This window comes from Scyliorhinus canicula, chromosome 3 (assembly GCF_902713615.1).
Source record: "Scyliorhinus canicula chromosome 3, sScyCan1.1, whole genome shotgun sequence".
NCBI classification, from domain to species: Eukaryota; Metazoa; Chordata; class Chondrichthyes; order Carcharhiniformes; family Scyliorhinidae; genus Scyliorhinus; species Scyliorhinus canicula.
In genome coordinates, this window is record NC_052148.1 from 216,258,018 (window position 1) to 216,278,095 (window position 20,078).

A 20,078-nucleotide genomic window follows, 5' to 3' on the forward strand; every position below is an offset into this window, starting at 1 on the left:
CAAAACGATGACTGCCGTGCTGTGAAAGAGAGGGGTCTCCAACATACAACACATACCCAAATTTCTTCTCTTGTTAAGTGACTATTTGGTATGCGTCCAGGTGCATCTCCAAGTGAAAAGACACAGGAAATTCAAAGCACTCTTGCGCACATCCAGGCAATGCTGCCATATCAGTATCGAGGACAGAAACCCTAGCTAAAGTTCCATTCCCTAAACCATAGATGATATGGTTGCACTGTCCAAACTGAGATCAGCTCATTCAACACAGCCCCATGGTTTCAAACTAGGATCAACCTCAGCTGCATGGCTCAATTATGCACTGTATATAATTTGACCTAGCCAACTTAAGAATTCGATTTTTTTATTCCTCTGAGTTAAACGCGCAAACACAGAGATGTTCCAAGTTGATAATGAGTGATTGCAAAAAATTTTCTAATGTTAAGTATTGCGAATAAATTTATTTCACAGTGGTATTATTTTAAAATCTTGAAGCTTTAATGGAGCAATTAGAGCACTTTCTACTTCTAAGAACCTTGAAGAGGGGTGGCACGGTAGCGCAGCAGTTAGCACTGCTGCATCATGGAGCTGAGGATCCGGGTTCGATCCCGGCCCCCGGGTCACTGTCCGTGAAGAGTTTGCACATTCTCCCCATATCTGCGTGGGTCTCGCCCCCACAACCCAAAGATGTGTAGGGTAGGTGGATTGGCCACGCTAAAATGCCCCTTAATTGGAAAAATAACAAAATATATATATTTTTAAAATATTCTTGAAGGGATAGGCAATTAATCTTGAATTAAAAGAAGTAAGGCTACCAGAAATCAATTTTAGAAATATTTATTGTTAGGTGTTACAGCATCAGCAGTTGAGAATTCAAAGCAGGTTACATTACTTTGGCTCTGGTTCAATTGTTTCCTCCAAAAACCACCTCAGCATCAAGTGGGTAAAGCTTGTGTGTTTACGAACAAGTATCCTAACCTGATAAATGCTGTTACATGTAGAGTTTTATTTCAAAATCATGAAAATCATGTCTTGTAGTTAGCAGATTAAAGGTTAAATAATCTCTCTCAAAGCTCCTGTTCCCCAGAATTTATTTACATTAAATCATTTATCAATAAGACCACAGTATCAAAAAATACAAGTAAAAATATCTGTAAAAGTATCCCACAGCTTGTTTATATAAAGATTTTTGTGGTACCCAAATTCTTTTCTGTGTACATATGTGGTCCCATCAGGTTTTCTTGATTATTCTGAAGTATCTTAATCAACCATTCAACCCATTCAAACCGTTTTAGATTGTTGTAGTACTATAGCAAATACCCATAGCTCTTAAGTGTTTATATACTGACAAGAATGATGAAAAGATGAAATAGCATAAACATCTCACTTGTTGAAGCTACAGGATTTCAGAAATAGTTGCAAAGATATCCATACAACCAAGTAAGCAATAGAATTAGAGAGAGTTGAATACAGTCTCCGGGAAGATCCAGGTGTGGTTTGGGAAGGAATCAATGTACTTAAACAGTTTTATGCGATTCAGAATGGATAATAGACAGAGAAGCTGAAAATTGAGAAAAGATGCCATCAGTCTCACTTAGTCATGACTGACAGGTGAATGCTGCAGATTTATGAATTTACCCTACCCAATCAACAAGTGTGCACCGAAACCGCACTGCACGATTATAGTACACTCATTAACGTGTTTGCACGAAACTCCTTTGCCCCCATTTTAGCCCATTGCATTTCTTTTAAACTTTGAAAAAAAACGTTAACACCCTGTTAAAAGAATAGCCTCAAGCATTTCATATGAACACATCAATGAGGTTACTAATATCAAACAGCCTCAATTCAACCTACAGGAACGAAATACGTGAAAAATTAAATTGGAACAAAACAAAACTTTTTTTTTCCTGCAGATGTTCTTTGATACCTCTAAAATGTGACAACATTTTTGTCTTTAGTTAAATCTCCTATTTCTATTAGGCAGAGTAACTTTATAGTTCAAATGGTACTTCTCAAAAGGCCAGAAAGTACAAATGCAAATGTTCTCCAACATTGCATGTTGAAAAAGTGTGGGTATTTCTAAAGGCAGAATATTGTTTTTTTTTTCTGGACAGGGACACTATGGGTCAGAAAGTTGCGAGTAATCTTATCAGTGCAGAACCATTTATTTTTGATTAATGTAAAAAAATGTGTTTTTTTTAAATCATTAATCTTTTCTTGAAGCTTTTGGTTCCTCTAGCTGCCCTTCAGAAGACCTTCGGATTCAACACTAGTTGGCTTAAACCATTTAGCTCTTTTTTACCTCAAATGCAGATCACAAAGCACCCATATTGACACTTAACTTCACCTGTTACAGCCCAAATATGCATTGCATCACATATATGCCCATCTAAAGGAATGCCAACCGTACTATTTTGAAACTTCAAAGGTGATCTCACTGAGGTGTCATGAGCTCAAATGGATTAAACCAAGCTAATGAATACAGGCTGCCATTTTGAAGCACTCGATACTCGTGCCATGTGACTGATGCCCCTGAGCTGTGACCTCCAACCATCCAGTTCTAGTCGGCCTTCAGTGCTTTCCTCATGCTGCTGCTCAAATAGGCCTCATAGAAAAACTGGCAGAAGAGCACAAAGTAGCTGAGATACATGAGGGAGGACCAGACAATGTTGTGCATGTGTGATGGGCACTGACCCTGCTGCATCCACTCATACACCAAGTAGTTAACAATACAGCCCAATATCATCTGGGTGATCTGTGTCATGGTGATGAACATGGCAAACTTGCGTGAAACTCTGAATCCAGCTGCCCGCAAAGCGTAATAGGAGTACATGACAGCGTGCACACCATAGTTCATTGTCATAAACCACCCTCCTCCAGCGATCATGTCTTTGTAAGAGTACCAGGAGTAAAGCAGTACTGTGATATGATGGTACCAGTGTAGGAAAATGAGCTTCTGCTTCCGCAGTATAATGAAGAATGTGTCTCCTGAAAAGACAAACAGAGAAACGTTTGTAAAAAAAAAGAAATTTTGTTGTTTAAGTTTTGTTTCTATTTGTATGAATGTTTACTGCTGCAGTTGTTCAAAGACATTACAAAACCTCATTCCAGAAAAATGTTTCCATACATTTAAAGTAATTTAAAATAGGCTAGAATCCACCATCAGCCGTCAAGGTTTCGAGTTTTGAGCAGGATTACAAACTGACTATTAAACGTTTGTTGAGCGCACACTTATAATCCTTTCAAAGATCCTGGGCGGGATTCTCTGTCCTGCCAGACCTGTTTTCCAGTACGGCGCACCCTACCAGCGGCGGGATCCTCCGTGCCAGCAGCCGGCCAATGGGGTTTCCCATTGTGGCCGTCCCACGCTGTTGGGAAACTCGGCGAAGTGGAGGATCCCGCCGACAGAGAATCCCGCAGCCTGTCTCTACAGAGTGCGATCATTTCAGGTATTATTTTAGTCAAATGTATTAACATAGCACTTTTCAAACTTTACAATTTACTACCACCTGTTTTTCAAATAAATATTCTGTAATTTACTAAATAAAGGATTTTAAACAGATAAGCAAAAGCATACCGTCACAAAATAAACTTCAATGGTCAGAGGGTGACAGAGAGGAAGTCAAAAAATATCACTGGTGAATAGGTTAACTATAATTTAAAAATTAGCTGCTTTCTGGTTATGTTAGATAGGCATTACACTGGCTTTTAAGAGGGATTTGTAAAAAAGTGCATGTGGAACACAATTGCTTAATTATGATATCGCTCCCTTTTTATAAGACCAGTTCAAAGATAAACTATCAATTCCTAAGCATCATAAAATAAAGAAAAATATATATCTTTTTAAAAAATGGTACAATAGTTTCCACAAATATTTATCAAGCAATGTTGCATGACTTGAATGTCTCATTCGCTTTTTAATTGCGTTGAGAGTTTTGTTTTCAAGATAGGAATTTAAAAGTGGAGGTTTTGAAGGGAAGGTTTCATATAAATCGTTGATTGAACACATTTGAACATGTCTTTAGCTCATTCTGGGCAGAATTTTACATTCCCCTGCCAGGGTCTTTACAGGCAGGGGCGATGGCATTGTAAAAATTCTTCAGATACCACTGGGCCTGCCTATTCCATATTCTCTGCAATTTAATGGTGGGACAAGCAAAGCCCAGGCTGGTCCACCTGCCCTTGCCCCAGTTGAGGGCCCTAATTGGCCCATGAAGGGTTGTTTCCCAACCAGCCTCAATTTTTAGTCTAAGCGGGAGGCGTTCAGTGCCGGGGAAGCCTGGAACGCTACTTTGATTCGGCCCTGGATGGGAAGGAGATGGGCACCTCCCTTATCAGTTTCCTTTCAATATTGGGGAACATCGCCGCCATTACACTCCTGACTTGTGTCCTGTAGATGGTGGACAGGCTTCGGGGAGTCAGGAGGTGAGTTACTTGCCACGGGATTCCCAGCCTCTGACCTGCTCTTGAAGCCACAGTATTTATATTGCTAGTCCAGTTCAGTTTCTAGTCAATGGTAACCCTGGGATATTGATTGTGCGGGATTCTGTGATGGTAATGCCATTGAATGTAAATGGATGATAGTCAGATCCTCTCTTGTTGCTGATGGTCATTACCTGGCAGTTGTGTGGAAAAAATGTTGCTTGCCACTTGTCAGTCCATGCCTGAATGTTGTCCAGGTCTTTCTCCAGCTGGACACATTATCTGAGGAGCGTGAATGGTGCTGAACATTGTGCAGTCATCAGCAAACATCCCCACTTTTGACTTTATGATGGAAGGGAGGCCATTAATGAAGCAACCCTTGAAGATGGTTGGAGGGAGTGAATGTTTTATTTATGAATTCAGAGTGCCCAATTCTTTTTTTCCAATAAAGGGACAATTTAGCATGGCCAGTCCACCTACCCTGCACATCTTTAGGTTGTGGGGGTGAGAGCCAGGCAGACACGGGTAGAATGTGCAAACTCCACAAGTACAGTGACCCGGGGCTGGGATCAAACCTGGGTCCTCGGCGCCGTGAAGCAACAGTGCTAACCACTGGGCCACCATGCCACTCACAGGGAGTGAATGTTAAATGTGTTGGATATGGTGTCGAACAAGCACATTGCTTTATCCTGTTGAGATTTTTGAGCGTTGTTGGAGCTGCACTCATCCAGGCAAGTGAAGAGTATTCCATCACACTCCTGACTTGTAGATTAGGGGCAGACTTGGGGAGTCAGGCAGTGAGTTACTCACCTCAGAATTCCCATCCTCTGATCTGCTGTGGTGGCCACTGTATTTACATGGCTGGTCCAATTAAGTTTATGGTTAATGATAATCCCTTGGATGTTGATATTGGGATATTCAGTGATGGGAAACCACTGAATGTGAAAGAAAGATAGTTTTTGTCTGTCACATGTGTGGGGCGGATGTTACTTGCCATATATCAGCCCGCACTTGGTCTTGCCGAGTTGGGATACTGGCTGCTTCGATATCTGAGGAGGTGTGAATGCTGCTAACACTCGAACAACTATAAAGTCACCATAGTCTCAGATGACCAAAGGCTGCCTCTTTGAGGCGGAGCTGACTTGTGGTGATTTAACCTTAGGATCACCACACCTCAGGCGAGGGACAAGGTTGAGACGGCAGGGCCTTCATGAATAACCTCAGCGGGTAAGGGAATTGAGCCCACAGTGTCTCGCTCTGCATCACGAACCAGCTGTCCATCCAACTGAGCTAAAGTGGCCCATCTGTAGCAACTATAAATCAACTTTTATTGGCCCATTGTAAGCTACATGGTGATTTCACGAATCCCCTGATGGAACTTGGATGTGAAAACAAATGGACAATTGGGTTTTTAATTTCAGAACTGGAGACTTCTTTGGAGGATTCCAGAGGCAGTTGTGGCAGTTAGCAGCACTCTGGCTCAGACTGGCTATGTGGCTGAAGAGGGTTACAGAATCAGTGGAATTTATGGTGGCAGTCAAAGACGATGGTTTTGGTTTTGATGTTTAGCTGGAGCTATCCAAGGTTGATGTTGGACAAGTTGGATAACACAGAGGCAGTGGCGGAGATGGGAGGTAGTGAGTATAAGAAGATCATAGAATCAAACATTCCCACAATGCAGAAGGAGGACATTCGGCCATCGGGTCCGCACCGACCCTTTGAAAGAGCATTCTACCCAGGCCCAATCCCCCACCCACATCTGTAACCCCACCTAACCATTAGACACTAAGGGCCAATTTAGAAAGGCCAACCCACCGAACCTGCACATCTTTGGACTACGGGAGGAAATCGGAGCACCCGGACGAAACCCATGCAGACACGGGAAGATATAAATTCCACATAGACAGCCGCCCGAGGTTGGAAGCGAACCCGGGTCCCTGGCGCTGTGAGACAGCAGTGATAACCCCTGTGCCACCCTGTTGTCCTAAAATATAAGAAATAGGAGCGGTTCCTCGAGTCTGTTCCACCATTCAGTACAATCCTGACTAACCTACTGCTTCAACTGCACTTTCCTGTCTGCCCCCCCATACACCTTGCTTTCCCGAGTGACTAGAAACCTGTCTTATCTTATCCTTGAATGTACTCAACGATGGGGCACCCACAATCCTCTGGGGTAAGGGGGAGGGTGTTGTGAATTTTAAACAGATGGATATAGAGAGTACACATGTGGAAAGTGGTCCCAGACTGTGGATGCTGTCAGCAGGAGACAGCGATAGATAAAAATAGGGGGCTGTTCGAAGGTAAGAAGAGACACTATTGTTTGAGATACTGTGGTTACGATCATGTAAAGAGTGAAAACAAACAAGGAGAGTCCCACTGAGCTAGATAATGCAGATGAGGCATTAGAGCAGGACATGGTAGTCGACAATGCCAAAGGCTGCAGAGATCGAAAGAGAGGGATAACACCTCATGGTTACAGTTGTAGAGGATATCAATTGTGACTTTGATTGTTGCCATTTCATTGTTCGAAAAGAAATTTGTTTGGTGTGAATACGACTTGGCAAAAACTGGCGCTGATTTGGGACGCAGCAGCACATTCAAAAGACATTCAAAACAGAAGATAAGAAAGGAAACTTGATAGTTTACAAGGACAAAGGATTCAAGGATGACTTTGAAGAGTAGTTGATGCTGGCACTTCTGAATCAGAAGGGAGCAGTATGCGAGTCGTGCAATTTTAATGCTGGTTTATTAAAAATATGGGCTGAAACATAGAACATAGAACAGTGCAGCACAGAACAGGCCCGTCGGCCCTCGATGTTGTGCCGAGCCTTGTCCGGAACCAAGTTCAAGCTATCCCACTCCCTGTCATTCTGGTGTGCTCCATGTGCCTATCCAAAGTTAGTAATAAAGTCGATACTTCCCATGCACCTGCAATAGGTGAGAAAGTAGTGGGAGGGGAGAAAGAGTAAAAGGGGAGATTATAAGATATGAAGAACAGAGGATATTGGTAGAATGCAAGGAGAGGGCGGTTGCAGTGGAGGAGCAAAGGGGACATGGGGGGGTGGGGAGCGAGAGGGGAGGCAAGTAGGTGGGAAGCCAGCGGGCAGGGAGTGAGGGGGTGGGAAGCGAACAAGCGGGTGGACAGCGAGCGAGGAGTGAGGGGGAGCGAGGGGGTGGGGAGTGAACAGGAGGGCAGGGCCGAAGAGGGAGATTTGAGCGCGGGGGCGGGGAGTGAGCTCGAGCGAGGGGTGGGGTGCGGGATTCAGTGAGGGGGCTGGGTGTGAGATTGAGAAAGGGGGCGGGGAGCAAGATTGAGTGAGGGGATGGGGAGAAAGGAGGACCGAGAGGGCAGGGAGCGAGGAGGACCGGGGAGCGAGGAGGAGCGAGGAACCGGGGAGTGAACAGGAGGGCAGGGACGAAGAGGGAGATTTGAGCGCGGGGACGGGAAGTGAAATCAAGCGAGGGGGTGGGGTGCGGGATTCAGCGAGGGGGCTGGATGTGAGATTGAGTGAGGGGACACAGTGAGATTGAGCGAGGGGGTGGGAAGCAAGATTGAGTGAAGGGGAGCGGAGTGAAAATGTGAGGGGGTGGGGAGTGAGGATGAGAGGACAGGGAGCAGTGATGTGAGGGGGCGGGGAACGCGGATGAGGGCAGGGAATGCGGATGGGGGATTGCGGGGAGAAAGGATGAGAGAGGGCGGGGTGCGAGATTGAGCGCGGGGGCGGGAGCGAGATTTAGCGAGAGGGAGGGGAGCGAGATTGAGTGAGGGAGAGAAAGCAGGGGCAAGGGAGAGAGACTGGGGAGCAAGGCAGAGAAGGCAGGGAGCAAGGGAGAGAAGGCAAGGAATAAGGGAGAGAGTGGGGAGCAATGGAGAGATGGCGGGGAGTGAGGGAGAGATGGCGGGGAGTGAGGGAGAGAAGGTGGGGAGCAATGGAGAGAAGGTGGGGAGTGAGGGAGATAAGGCGGGGGGAGTAAGGAAGAGAAGGCGGGGAGTAAGGGAGGGAAGGCGGGGAGTAAGGGAGAGAAGGCGGGGAGTAAGGGAGAGATGATAGAGATAGAGGAAAAGAAGGCGGGGAGCAAGGGAGAGAAGGCGGGGAGTAAGGAAGAGAGAGTGGGGAGCAATGGAGAGATGTTGGGGAGTGAGGGAGAGAAGGCGGGGAGTAAGGTAGAGAGAGTGGGGAGCAATGGAGAGATGTTGGGGAGTGAGGGAGAGAAGGCGGGGAGTGAGGGAGAGAAGGCGGGGAGTAAGGGAGAGAAGGCGGGGAGTAAGGGAGAGATGGCAGAGATAGAGGAAAAGAAGGCGGGGAGCAAGGGAGAGAAGGCGGGGAGCGAGGGAGAGAAGATGTGGAGCGATGGAGAGAGGGTGGTGAGTAAGGGAGAGAAGGCAGGAAGCAAGGGAGAGAGAGGATGGAGAGCGAGGGCGGGGAGCAAGGGAGAGGGAGTGCACGGTGCCTGGTAGAGAAGGCAGGGAGCACGGGAGAGAAGGCAGGGAGTGTGGCTGTGTAATGTGCACAGAACATAGTTGTAAGATTATAGTAGACGGTTTCAAACCTGAAATGACAGTAGGGGTGTGGGGAGGCAGAAAAATGGTGCATTAAGGGAAATGAAAGTTGTTATGACTCGACAAAAGCTGGGAGAGGAGACAGATAGGCATGAAGGGACAAGCGAGAAAGGGATGTAGAAGGAACAGACTTGATTTAATGCAACAACTACAATGGGCGTGCAAATGAACAGAAAGAATTCAGTTTACACAGGCAGAGCAGAGAACAAGAGACACGCCCTTGGCATAAACAGAGGACTTATTTTGTACACCAGATACTTTCTATCAAATGGTAAATAAATCAAAATATAAATTACCGTAATATTACAATACATTGTTACAATAGCTAATCAACCAAGCATTAACTCACAGGTGCAATTCTTTATTGTATTAACAATCTCACCAAGCACAAATACTCTGAGCATGATCTAACCAAATTGCAACAGAAGAGCATTTAGCTGGGTGTTTCCCAGTGCTCGTAGTGCCAAAGAAGATCATGCCATCGAACAGGATTCTGTTGCAATCCAGAGCCTCTTCGAGACGCCCAGGCTGGTGGATTGGCTCCTGGGTGACTGGGATTATCCACTGCGGTCGTAGCTGACGACGCCTATCCGAAGGCTACAGAGCGACACGGAGACTCGTTATAACAACACCCATGCAACATCCAGAGGGGTGATCGAGCGGTGCTTCGGCATCCTGAAGATGCGGTTCAGGTGCCTGGACCGCTCTGGAGCGGCCATCCAGTATGATGCTGAGAGGGTTGCCTGCATCGTAGCGGCCTGTGGCGTCCTTCATAACATCGTGCAGTAGCGGGACAACGTGCTGGAGGAGGATGAATGTCAATCCTCGTCCGACAAGGAGGATGCGGGGAGGACAAGGATGGGGTATGGGAGGTCACAAGATGCACTGGACACTCTGACTGCCTCCAGGTTCACCAACTGGGGGCAGCCCAGCTTACCCACAATACTCGCCCATTCCACACCACCTCCCCTCTCTGGCTAGCTCAGACCAGCCCACCCATCACACCCATCTGACAGAGCACTGAGGTAGGTTTTAACAGTGTTAACAGGCGGCACTGTAGAACAGTGGTTAGCACTGTTGCTTCACAGCACCAGGGTCCTGGGTTCGATGCCCGCTTGGGTCACTGTCTGTGCAGAGCCTACATGTTCTCCCCATGTCTTTGTGGGTTTCCTCCAGGGGCTCCGGTTTCCTCCGACAAATCCCGAAAGACGTGCTTGTTAAGTGAGTTGGAAATTCTGAATTCTCCCTCTGTGTACCCGAACAGTGTGGTGACTAGGGGATTTTCACAGTAACTTCATTGCAGTGTTAATGTATGCCTACTTGTGACAATAAAGATTATTATTACTATTATTAATGTGCATAAATATATCCATATAGCTGACCTAGCTCTTATAACTATATTGCCTGCTGCAATTCCCGTCCTGCGAACTGGGTCCCCGTTGGCCTCCGACTTCTGGGGCGACTGGGGCCTGTATGGGCCCGGCTGCTGCTCGGGTGTCCCAGGCAGTATGGTGCCACCCTCTTCGGCCCGCTGCCCACCTGATGCCCCAGGGACAGGAAGGGAGGGTGGTGGGGGACTGGGGGGGGGTCCGAAGTGCTGCAGTGTTCCAGCATTTCCCCTGTGGAAGTCACCGGCACTGGCCCCATCACCTCATCCTCCCTCGGGGTGCCCGATGGCTCCCGGGCTATTCCATAGAACAAGGGTGTGAGCGGAGCCATCCCGCCACCTGGCGCTACCAGTCCTGGGGGCCTGCTCTCGTCACGGCCAGGGGCTACATGCTCGTGGCCATGGAGCACACGAAGTGGACCATCTCTGTCTGGGACTGCGCCACATCGCGCTGCAACTGGGCCACTTCCCTTAGTATCTGCGCTACGTCGGCCAGCACCTGGGAAATGCCGATGACATTTTCAGCCATGGCCAGCTGTGATGTGGCCACGCTCAGAAGCGCCGCTGCAATGTCTAAGTGACTCTGACACATGGCTGCATGTGAGATGGCAGCCCTGTCCTGGACCTTGGCCAGCAGAGTGCCCCAGGCCTTGGACATAGTGACCATGGCTGAAACTCTCGCTCCCAATACTCCACCATGGACGCCACCCATGGTCTGGGTGGCACGCATGATCGGCACCTCCTCCTACGCACAGTTGGATTCTTCTAACTGCACCTGCAGGTGCTGGATACTCGCCGACAACCCCTCATGCAGCCCCTGGCTCTGCAACTGCATCTACACAATTGATGGGACCATCCATTCGAGAAGCCTGAGACCCTGAGGTCGGCCCGCTATCCGACAGTCCGCCCCCGAGAGTGTTCCTACCTCTACCTGCTGTACTGGAGCAGCTGTGCGGTGCACACCAGAGGGTGTCCTAAAGCCTCTTCATTAAAGTGCCCAACCGAGGTACGTGTCTCTGGAATGGCGGAGGGTGTTGGAGGCAACTGTGACAGTAAATCAGTTTCACCCCTGGACTCGAGCTCCGGGCTGTCTTGAGATTCGGGTTGTTGGCTCCAGTCCGCGTTGGTTCCATCGCTGGTCGGCTCACGGTGGTGGTGGTGGTGGGGGTGGGGGGGGGGGGGGGGGGGGGGGGGGGTGGTTTCAGGTTGTGGCACTGGTCAGGGTGGGGGACACCAGGTGGACCCAGCCCATCACCAGCAGGTTCTGCAAGACACAAGCAAGATGTGTGTTTGGACCGCTGGGATGGCTGCGGTGTGAGGGTGGTGAGGTTGCGGGTGGTGTGGGGGTCAGGATGGGGTGGGGTAGGTGTTGGGGGTTGACACACGTGTCACTTCCTCCCCTTGGCTGACCACCACCCTGGTGACTTCCCATTCTTCTGGCCTGCTGAACATGTCCAGGGCCCGCTGCTCAGCCACGATGAGGGGCCGCAGGTCTGGCGGTCCCCCTCCAGTTTCCTCTTGCGTTTGGCGGTTATGGGCGGTTATTTCCTGGGTTGGAAACAGAAAACGCACATCGGACGCACGCAGCCCAGGAGGTGGGGAACTGGTGGCCTCAGTGGCCAGGGCACCCGGTCATGGCAGCTGGTATGGATGCGGGATGTGGTGCCGGGTGGGGGTGGTTCGGCCACTTTCCTAGGGGGGTGGTGGGCGTCACGGGTGTGTGGGACGGGTTGGTGCCAGGGGCACAGTGTTGCCTACTGACCCTGGCCACCATTAGCAATTTTTCACTGAACTACAGGCCGGTCCAGACGGTGTCGCTGATGACTACAGGTGAAGGCTAGCAGCCGCCTTCCCTGCCTGGGTACAGGGTGGCCTGCCTCTCCTCCACCGTACCCAGGAGGGTCTTGAGTGTCTGCGAACCTTGGTGCCACACATCTTACTGCCATCTTGTTAGCTGGGATGGTGTGTGGGGGGAGTAAACTGTGTACATGTGGCTGCAGCTTGCCAGCCTCCAATGTCAATCACAAATCCCACATCGTTTCTCATTGGAATCGATTGTGTTCCACATCGTGCCGGTGCTAGCCCCTTAACAGTTGTTGAATCGGTCCAGGTGCAGCGCCAGTTTTGCTGTTGTGGAAGTCCATGAATCCTGCCCTGGGGTCAGTCTCAGGAACAGAGAATACAGCTGCTAATGTCACAACATATTTCTGGAAGCCTCGTCTTCATTATTTTGAATCCCTTCTCCAGAGAAGTGTGATAATGGCCAATGCATTTGTTTATAGCTATTACATTGTGCTTTTCCCATGGCAATTTGAATGAAACAATAAGATGGGAAAAGAGTCCTGCAGATACTCACAGCACTCCAGTCTTCATTACCATGAAGATTTACAACAGTGGTCAGGCCACCTTTGGGCCCCGAATGCAAAGCTATTATAGCTGATGGGGAGTTGGTTGAACATTCAACCGCTGCGGAAACAGAAGCAAAACTGTGCATTTCTCTAATGGGTGGTTGTTAAATGCTACTGACAATTATTTTGACAAATGGGCTGTGTGAATATTACCCGTCAAAACATCCAAAAAAAAGGGAAACAGAATTGGAGCAGAAGGGAAAGGTGTGGGTGAGAGAATTCATTTTTCTTTTTACATTGAGATTTTCCTCTCAGATGTGTAAAAAAAACATTTATACGTGGGTAAATGGGTAAATGCAGTATTCTTCTTTTCATGTGAGTAACTCACAGCTGGCAGAAGACTAATGGACTGATGTGCCTCTTCTGCACACTTGAACAATAATTCGCCAACAGGATGGTTCTTTTTGTGGCACTTCTAACTTGCTTCCCTCTTATGAATGGTTGACTACATCTATTTAACGGATTGCCCAATATAAATGTTTGCCAGCTGGGAGATTTACGAGAGGGCTGTCCTGCTATTGATGGATAAAATTCTCAGTCTACCAATTAGAACAGATTTTTTAAAGCTCCAGAGTCTTGAACATTACAAGTGACTGGAGAGTGAAGTGTAGCAACTCGAAAGGCAGAAGATGGAGGAGAGGGCTTAATGGGTAACAAGAAACGTTACTGAGGGTGAGGAGTTACTGGGACAATGGAACAGGTCACGATAGAAAATATCCCCTTGAATATATTTAGTGCTCTTAATATCTGTTTTGACAATTAGCAAATTTAGGCAACAAATGTCTACAGGTTCGATTCCGGCTTGGGTCACTGTCTGTGCGGAGTCTGCACATCCTCCCCGTGTGTGCGTGGGTTTCTTCCGGGTGCTCCGGTTTCCTCCCACAGTCCAAAGATGTGCAGGTTACGTGGATTGGCCATGATAAATTGCCCTTAGTGTCCAAAATTGCCCTTAGTGTTGGGTGGGGTTACTGGGTTATGGGGATAGGGTGGAGGTGTTAACCTTGGGTAGGGTGCTCTTTCCAGGAGCCGGTGCAGACTCGATGGGCCGAATGGCCTCCTTCTGCACTGTAAATTCTATTAAAAAAACTTAATGGCCATTTTCTACCCTATTGTGGACCACAGGTTCTATTTATCAACATTATCTACACAACAAACTTTTATTCCCCCCTTGGGTGCACCAAACAAAAGTGCCAATAATTTACCTGAATTAACTGAGATCATATTGGACTGAACTGAACTCTTCACACATCTTCTCTACTGAGTAGTACTACACTCCTGTATGCTTCATCTGATGCGGGTGTCTATGTATTTACATTGTGTATTTTATGTTTGCCCTACGTATTTTCTTTTCACGTACAGAATGATCTGTCTGAACTGTACGTAGAACAATACTTTTTCACTGTACCTCGGTACACGTGATAATAAACAAATTCAATCCAAATCCAAGGAGCCCTAGCAAAACCAGTCAATCAGGGAAAACTCTCCACTGGTTAGAATGATACCTAACACAAAGGAAAATGGTTGTGGTGGTCGGAGGTCAATCATCTCAGTCCCAGGACATCACTGCTGGAGTTCCTCAGAGCAGTGTCCAAGTCCCAACCACCTTCAGCTGATTCATCAATAACCTTCCTTCCATTATAAGGGCATATTTGGAATGATTACACAATGTTCAATACAACTCATGACTGCTCAGATACTTAAGAAATCTGTGTCCATATGCAACATTATGACTGGGGCTGACAAGTGGCAAGTTACATTCGTGCCAGGCAATGACCATCTCCAACAAGAAAAAATCCAACCATCTCTTCATGATTTCAATGGCATTACCATCTCTGAATCCCCCACTACCAATATGCTGGGCAACACCATTTACCAGAAACTGAACTGGGCTAGCCATGTAAATACTGTGATTCTAAAAGCAGGTCAGAGACTGGGAAATCTACCACAAGTAACTTCCTTCTAGACTCTCCAAAGCTTGTACAATATCCTAAAGGCACAAGTCAGGAGTGCAATGGAATACTCTCCACTTGCCTGGATGAGTGCAGCTCCAACAACACTCAAGAAACTTGACACAATCCAGAGCAATGCAGCCCGCTTTATTGGCATCCCATCCACAACCTTCAACATTCACTCCCTCCATCCCTGTCGCACATTGCTGTTGTGAATTGTTCTTTGTAATGGTACTTAAAAGTATTCTTGGACTATTATATCCTTAATGCTTTATCAATATTACAATTTCATTGTTCCGCATTATGTACATTCATTCTTGGAATATTTTCTTATGTGTCTCGTCTACAAGATGCACTGCAGCAAACCTCATTCAACAGCACCTTCCAAACCCACAAGCTCTACCACCAAGGAAAGGGACATCATAGAAACAACACCACCTGCAAGTTTCTTTCTCATCCAAACACCATTGTGACTTGAAACCATTCAGCTCCTTGAGCCTGTTCTGCCGTTAAATTAGACCAGGGCTGATCTCCGACCTAACTTCATTGGCCTTTGCCGCATTTCCTTCGACATTTTTGGTTATTTGGTCAACAAAATGAAATGAAAATTGCTAATTGTCACAAGTAGGCTTCAATGAAGTTACTGCGAAAAGCCCCCAGCCGCCACATTCCAGCACCTGTTCAGGGAGGCCAGTATAGGAATTGAACCTGCGCTGCTGGCCTGCCTTGTTCTGCTTTCAAAGCCAGCGATTTAGCCCTGTGCTACACCAGCCCCAAGTTGCTTATTGTCACAAGTAGGCTTCAATGAAATTACTGTGAAAAGCCCCTAGTCGCCACATTCTGGCACCTGTTCAGGGAGGCCGGTACAGGAATTGAACCCGCGCTGCTGGCATTGGTCTGCATTACAAACCAGCTATTTAGCCCACTGTGCTAAACCAGCCAAAAGTATCTGATCATCTCAGTTTTAAAATTATCAAATGATCTCTCATTAATTGCTATTTAAGGAAGAGAGTTCCAAATTTTGACCACCCTTTGAGTGAGCAAGTATGAAAGATCTCGCTCTAATTTCTTAACAATGTCTCCTACTGCTGAACTTCCTAAACAGCAGAAATAGTTTCTCCCAATCTGCACTATCCATTTCCCTTAATAATTTGAGAATAATTAATTAATTCCTGGGGGATTGACTGCCGCCCACAGTCCCACTTGTGTAAAAAATGGAAGTCGGTGAGCAAGAGCTGGCTTCCATTCCTTATACCCTGAGACGGTGTATCAAGGATGTTAAAGCAAAATTTGTTTTTCAGAAAACAAAGTGCCAACATTTTTCAAGCAGCTTTAATTTGTTACAGCAAAAAGTTTAAGGAACAGAATGGAGGTTAAAGTAAGGCAAGGCAGGTGGGCATTTTAAAGTTTTGACAGAGATTCCTAACTGCATGATAGTGTTGCAATCAGGTCATATGTATGGGAATAAAGCTGTTGTACCAATTTTGTCGGGTCCACAATAAGCCTTTCCCTTCTTCGTTTTCACTGTTCGATGACGAGCGAGAATGAAAAGCACTTGAATGATTTTTATTTTAAATAAAAATATGCAGTGGCATAGTTTCAGTGACACTGGGGGGCGATGCTCTTCCTGCGTTGTGAGGTTCACGCTGGGCGGTGAATGGAGGGTAATGCTCCCGGCCCGTGGCACCTGACGCAGTCTGGTTCACGACCTTGCTGGGTGTGAACCAGATGAGCATATTTAAATGAGCATTTATATATGCTCAGGCAGTGCAAAGCCAGAGTCTCCTGGGATTCACCCCCCACACCCGCTGGCAGAGTGTGAGGCCAGCGGGAATCACGACTGGCCTCCATCAATGGAAAACAGGCATGATGACCATGTCGGGGGTCTCAGAGGCCATTGGATCTCCCAGGTGGTCGGGGACATGACAGAGCAGTGCCCTGGAACTGCCAGGGTGGCATGGGGTGGGGCCTGCAAGGGGGGAATGAAGTGGAGGAAACGAAAGGGGGCATGAAAGTGGGCATAAGGGGAGGCAATTGGCAGCCCCATAGTTGGGTGCTACTGGTGCTGATGATTGAGGGGGGGTCTGATCCTGGCTAGAAGGGGGTGGTGCCTGCTGGGTGACCCTTTGGGAGGGCCCTGATTCAGTGATTGTGGGGCAAGGTTTGCACTCTCACTTCGAGATCCCATAAAAATGGCTCCCAGATCTCTGAGGCCGGGCCTGCCAGTGTCTTCGGTCCAGACACTTCACTTTCTCAGTAGGTTTCACCCCTGGCTCCAAAGAAATGGTGGGAGAATTGTGATGGGAATCACGCCAGAACATCCGGCGCGATTCACACCTGTTTTCCCGCCCGAGGTGACACTTAGTGGGTGGAATTCTCCCCAGAAATGACTATTTCCATAAGATACGAATTTCACGACACAATTTGTCGAGAACATGCAGAAAAAAATATGAACCATTTTTCATACTCACCTAGCTCAGGTGCCTTGCTCAACACAAATGCATATGCCCAGAATTTGCTGATTGGTCCATTATAGAAGCCTTGGTCACATACTGATTGCTTCAAGCCACTGGTTGTCAGGATGTATACCATATATGCTCCGGTACGGACAGCGCCAATAATACTTTGAGGAAAGAAAGGACAACAATATTATATATATTGCTATAATGATGAAGATATTTAACTATATCAACTATGGGTGGGGTTCTCCAGTCCACCAGCCGCGTGTTTCTCGGCCACACGCCACTCATTGGATTTCTCATTGAAACCACCCCACGTCACCGGGCAACCTGCTGGCGAGACTGCGCTGCCCAACGGGGAAATTGAATCACATCAACCGGAGAATTCCAAAATATGCAAAATATCTTTCTTACCAAAATATGCAAATAAACTCTATCAAACATAAAAAGTGCAGCAGAAAAAAAATCTGAACTAATTTATATTTTACATTACTTCGTATAAGACAAGCAGTTTTTCTTTCACTTTTGTGGACTCCTGGAAAATAATTTCCACAACAAATGCCCATCAGTTAGCTGCTTTGCACAAAGAGGCTCTGGAGCGTGACTATCCAAATTGTTTTAAGGCTATAGAATCAAGACCTGGTTGGATTACTCACAAGTCAATTTATCAATCTGACATCTCTGTTCTTACAGGCACTGACTGAAAACCTTTACAGCATGTTATGCTAGACATCTGAAAGCATCTTTAGTCCCAGAATAAAAGCAGTGCCAAGTCTCTTGACTTTACACTGATTAAAAACATGCCAAACCTTGGCTTCCTGCAATTCTAAACCACGAGTTAGTCTGTTGTTAACTGTGCCGTTTTCTGCTTTACATTTTTGAAATATTTCAAGTTCACCCATTTCACTATGAATGCCTTCCAATAAAACACAAGTCCAGCACTGACATTTGAACACCACATTTTGTGAGAGAAGGAAAGAGTATTTTGCTGTTTGGTGCACCTGGCCCAACAACTCAACTGGGACTGGAATATCCCGGCTGGGATTCTCTGAAATCCTGGCCAAGTGTGGACGCCGGCATCAAAACCAGCGCGAGCGACTCTGGCATCAACGGACCTCCAGGCCCAGGCATTCACCCCTTCCTCGGGGGGCTAGTACGGCGTCGGACTGGTGTCCGCAGCTCCGGCACTCGTAAGCCGGCGCTGGTCCACACACGAGTGCCATGGCCAGCGCGGGTCCGCCCATGTGCGTGGGTTGCCGTCTCAGCTCTGGCTCCCGGGCAATATGGCGAAGCCCTACAGGGGCCCAGTGTGGAGGAACATAGGACCCCCCACCCCAGAATTAGCCAGCCTGCCGATCGGTAGGCCTTGATCGCGGGACTGGCCACCCTAGAGTCCCATCCCCAGGAGTCAGATCCCCCCCCCCCCCCCCGCAAGGATGGCCCACGCAGCCACACCTCCGAGGTCCCGCCGGGTAGGACCATATGTAACCCACCCCGGCGGGACTCGGCGATTCTCCGTCACCGGGCAATGGCAGGCCATATCTACAAAACACATGGGGGGTGGGGGGTGGGGAGGACTTACCCAACGTGTTCAGAAAATTGTCCGATACAGAATTCCAATACAGCCGAACGTGTCCTGTTGTTGGACATTCTTAAGGTACAGAGGGCAGGATTCTCTTTCCCCGGGGCCGGCCCGGAGAATCGCTGCGACTGGCGCGAATCGTGCCATGTCGCCGAGATGCGACTCTCCGCAGAATCGGAGTTCTACGGGCAACCCCCAAGTGTGCGGAAGGGTCTGGGGGCAGCCTGTGAGGGTGGGGGGGGGGGGGGGGTCCGCTGCTGCCTGGCCCGCAATCGGGCCCCATCGATTGGTGGGCGGGCCTCTCGGACTGGGGGCCTCCGTTGTTCCGCACAGGCCCCTGTAGCCCTACGCCATGTTGCGTTGGTGCCGGAAGCTGGAAGACACCGCACATGTGCGGAAATCGCGCCGGTCCAACTGTGCATGCTCCCTGTAGGAGCCAGAATTGCTGATCCTGAGGCCATGTTGACGCCAGTGGGAAACGCGACGCCGTTTACGACGGTGTCAACACTTAGCCTCGGGATCAGAGAATCCTGCCCAGGTTTTCAGCATCCAGAGGCAGAATTCTTCCATTTGGGACTAAATGCCGTGACTGGGACAGGGGCAGGAGGCGCCGCATTTCTGCCTCGACCCGCTGCGGGATTCTCCGTTATGCTGGCCGGTCAATGGGGTTTCCCATTGTGGGGCAGCCCACGCCATCGGGAAACCACGGGCGCCGGAAAAACGGAGAATCCCACCGGCGGAGAATCCAGCCCATGGAATGTTTCCCACTGTGGAAGCTAGTGGGAAAACACACCAAATCTTCCAGACAGAACCTAATTAATTATGCACCCGGGTGTTTTACATCGTATTCAGGGGCGGGGCAGGCCATTGTGGCGTAGTTTGTCATTATCTCCAGATATCACATTGAAAGGTAGCACAATGCTTAGCACTGTTGCTTCACAGCGCCAGGGTCCCATGTTCGATTCACGCTTGAGTCACTGTAAGTGCGGAGTCTGCATGTTCTCCCTGTGTCTGCGTGGGTTTCCTCTGGGTCCTCCGGTTCCCTCCCACATGTCCCAAAAGACATGCTTGTTAGGTAAATTGGACATTCTGAATTCTCCCTGTGTCCCGAACAGGTGCAGGAGTGTGACAACAAGTGGATTTTCACAGTAACTTCATTGCAGTGAAGACTACTTGTGACAATAATAAAGATTATTATGATTAAGGGTGTCCAACATCACTGACCCACTGTTGAAGGAAGAAGGTGGATCGCCTGAAAGTGAAGCAAGATCTCCGTGAGAACTCCAAGACAGGTGGTTGGACCTCCTGAA

The 20,078-nt window shown here is 48.0% G+C and overlaps 1 protein-coding gene across 1 annotated transcript in view; it reads right to left on the reverse strand.

Moving 5' to 3' along the window:
• Positions 1 to 818: 818 nt before the first annotated feature.
• Positions 819 to 20,078, reverse strand: part of elovl6 (ELOVL fatty acid elongase 6) — a 140,174-nt gene continuing 120,914 nt past the window's right edge. Inside the window, exons 3-4 of the mRNA XM_038792157.1 lie at positions 17,199 to 17,350; positions 819 to 2,988 (exon numbers count right to left, since the gene is read on the reverse strand). Of these exons, the coding sequence (XP_038648085.1) occupies positions 2,561 to 2,988; positions 17,199 to 17,350 (580 nt within the window). The 3' untranslated portion in view covers positions 819 to 2,560. The remainder of the gene's footprint in view (positions 2,989 to 17,198; positions 17,351 to 20,078) is intronic.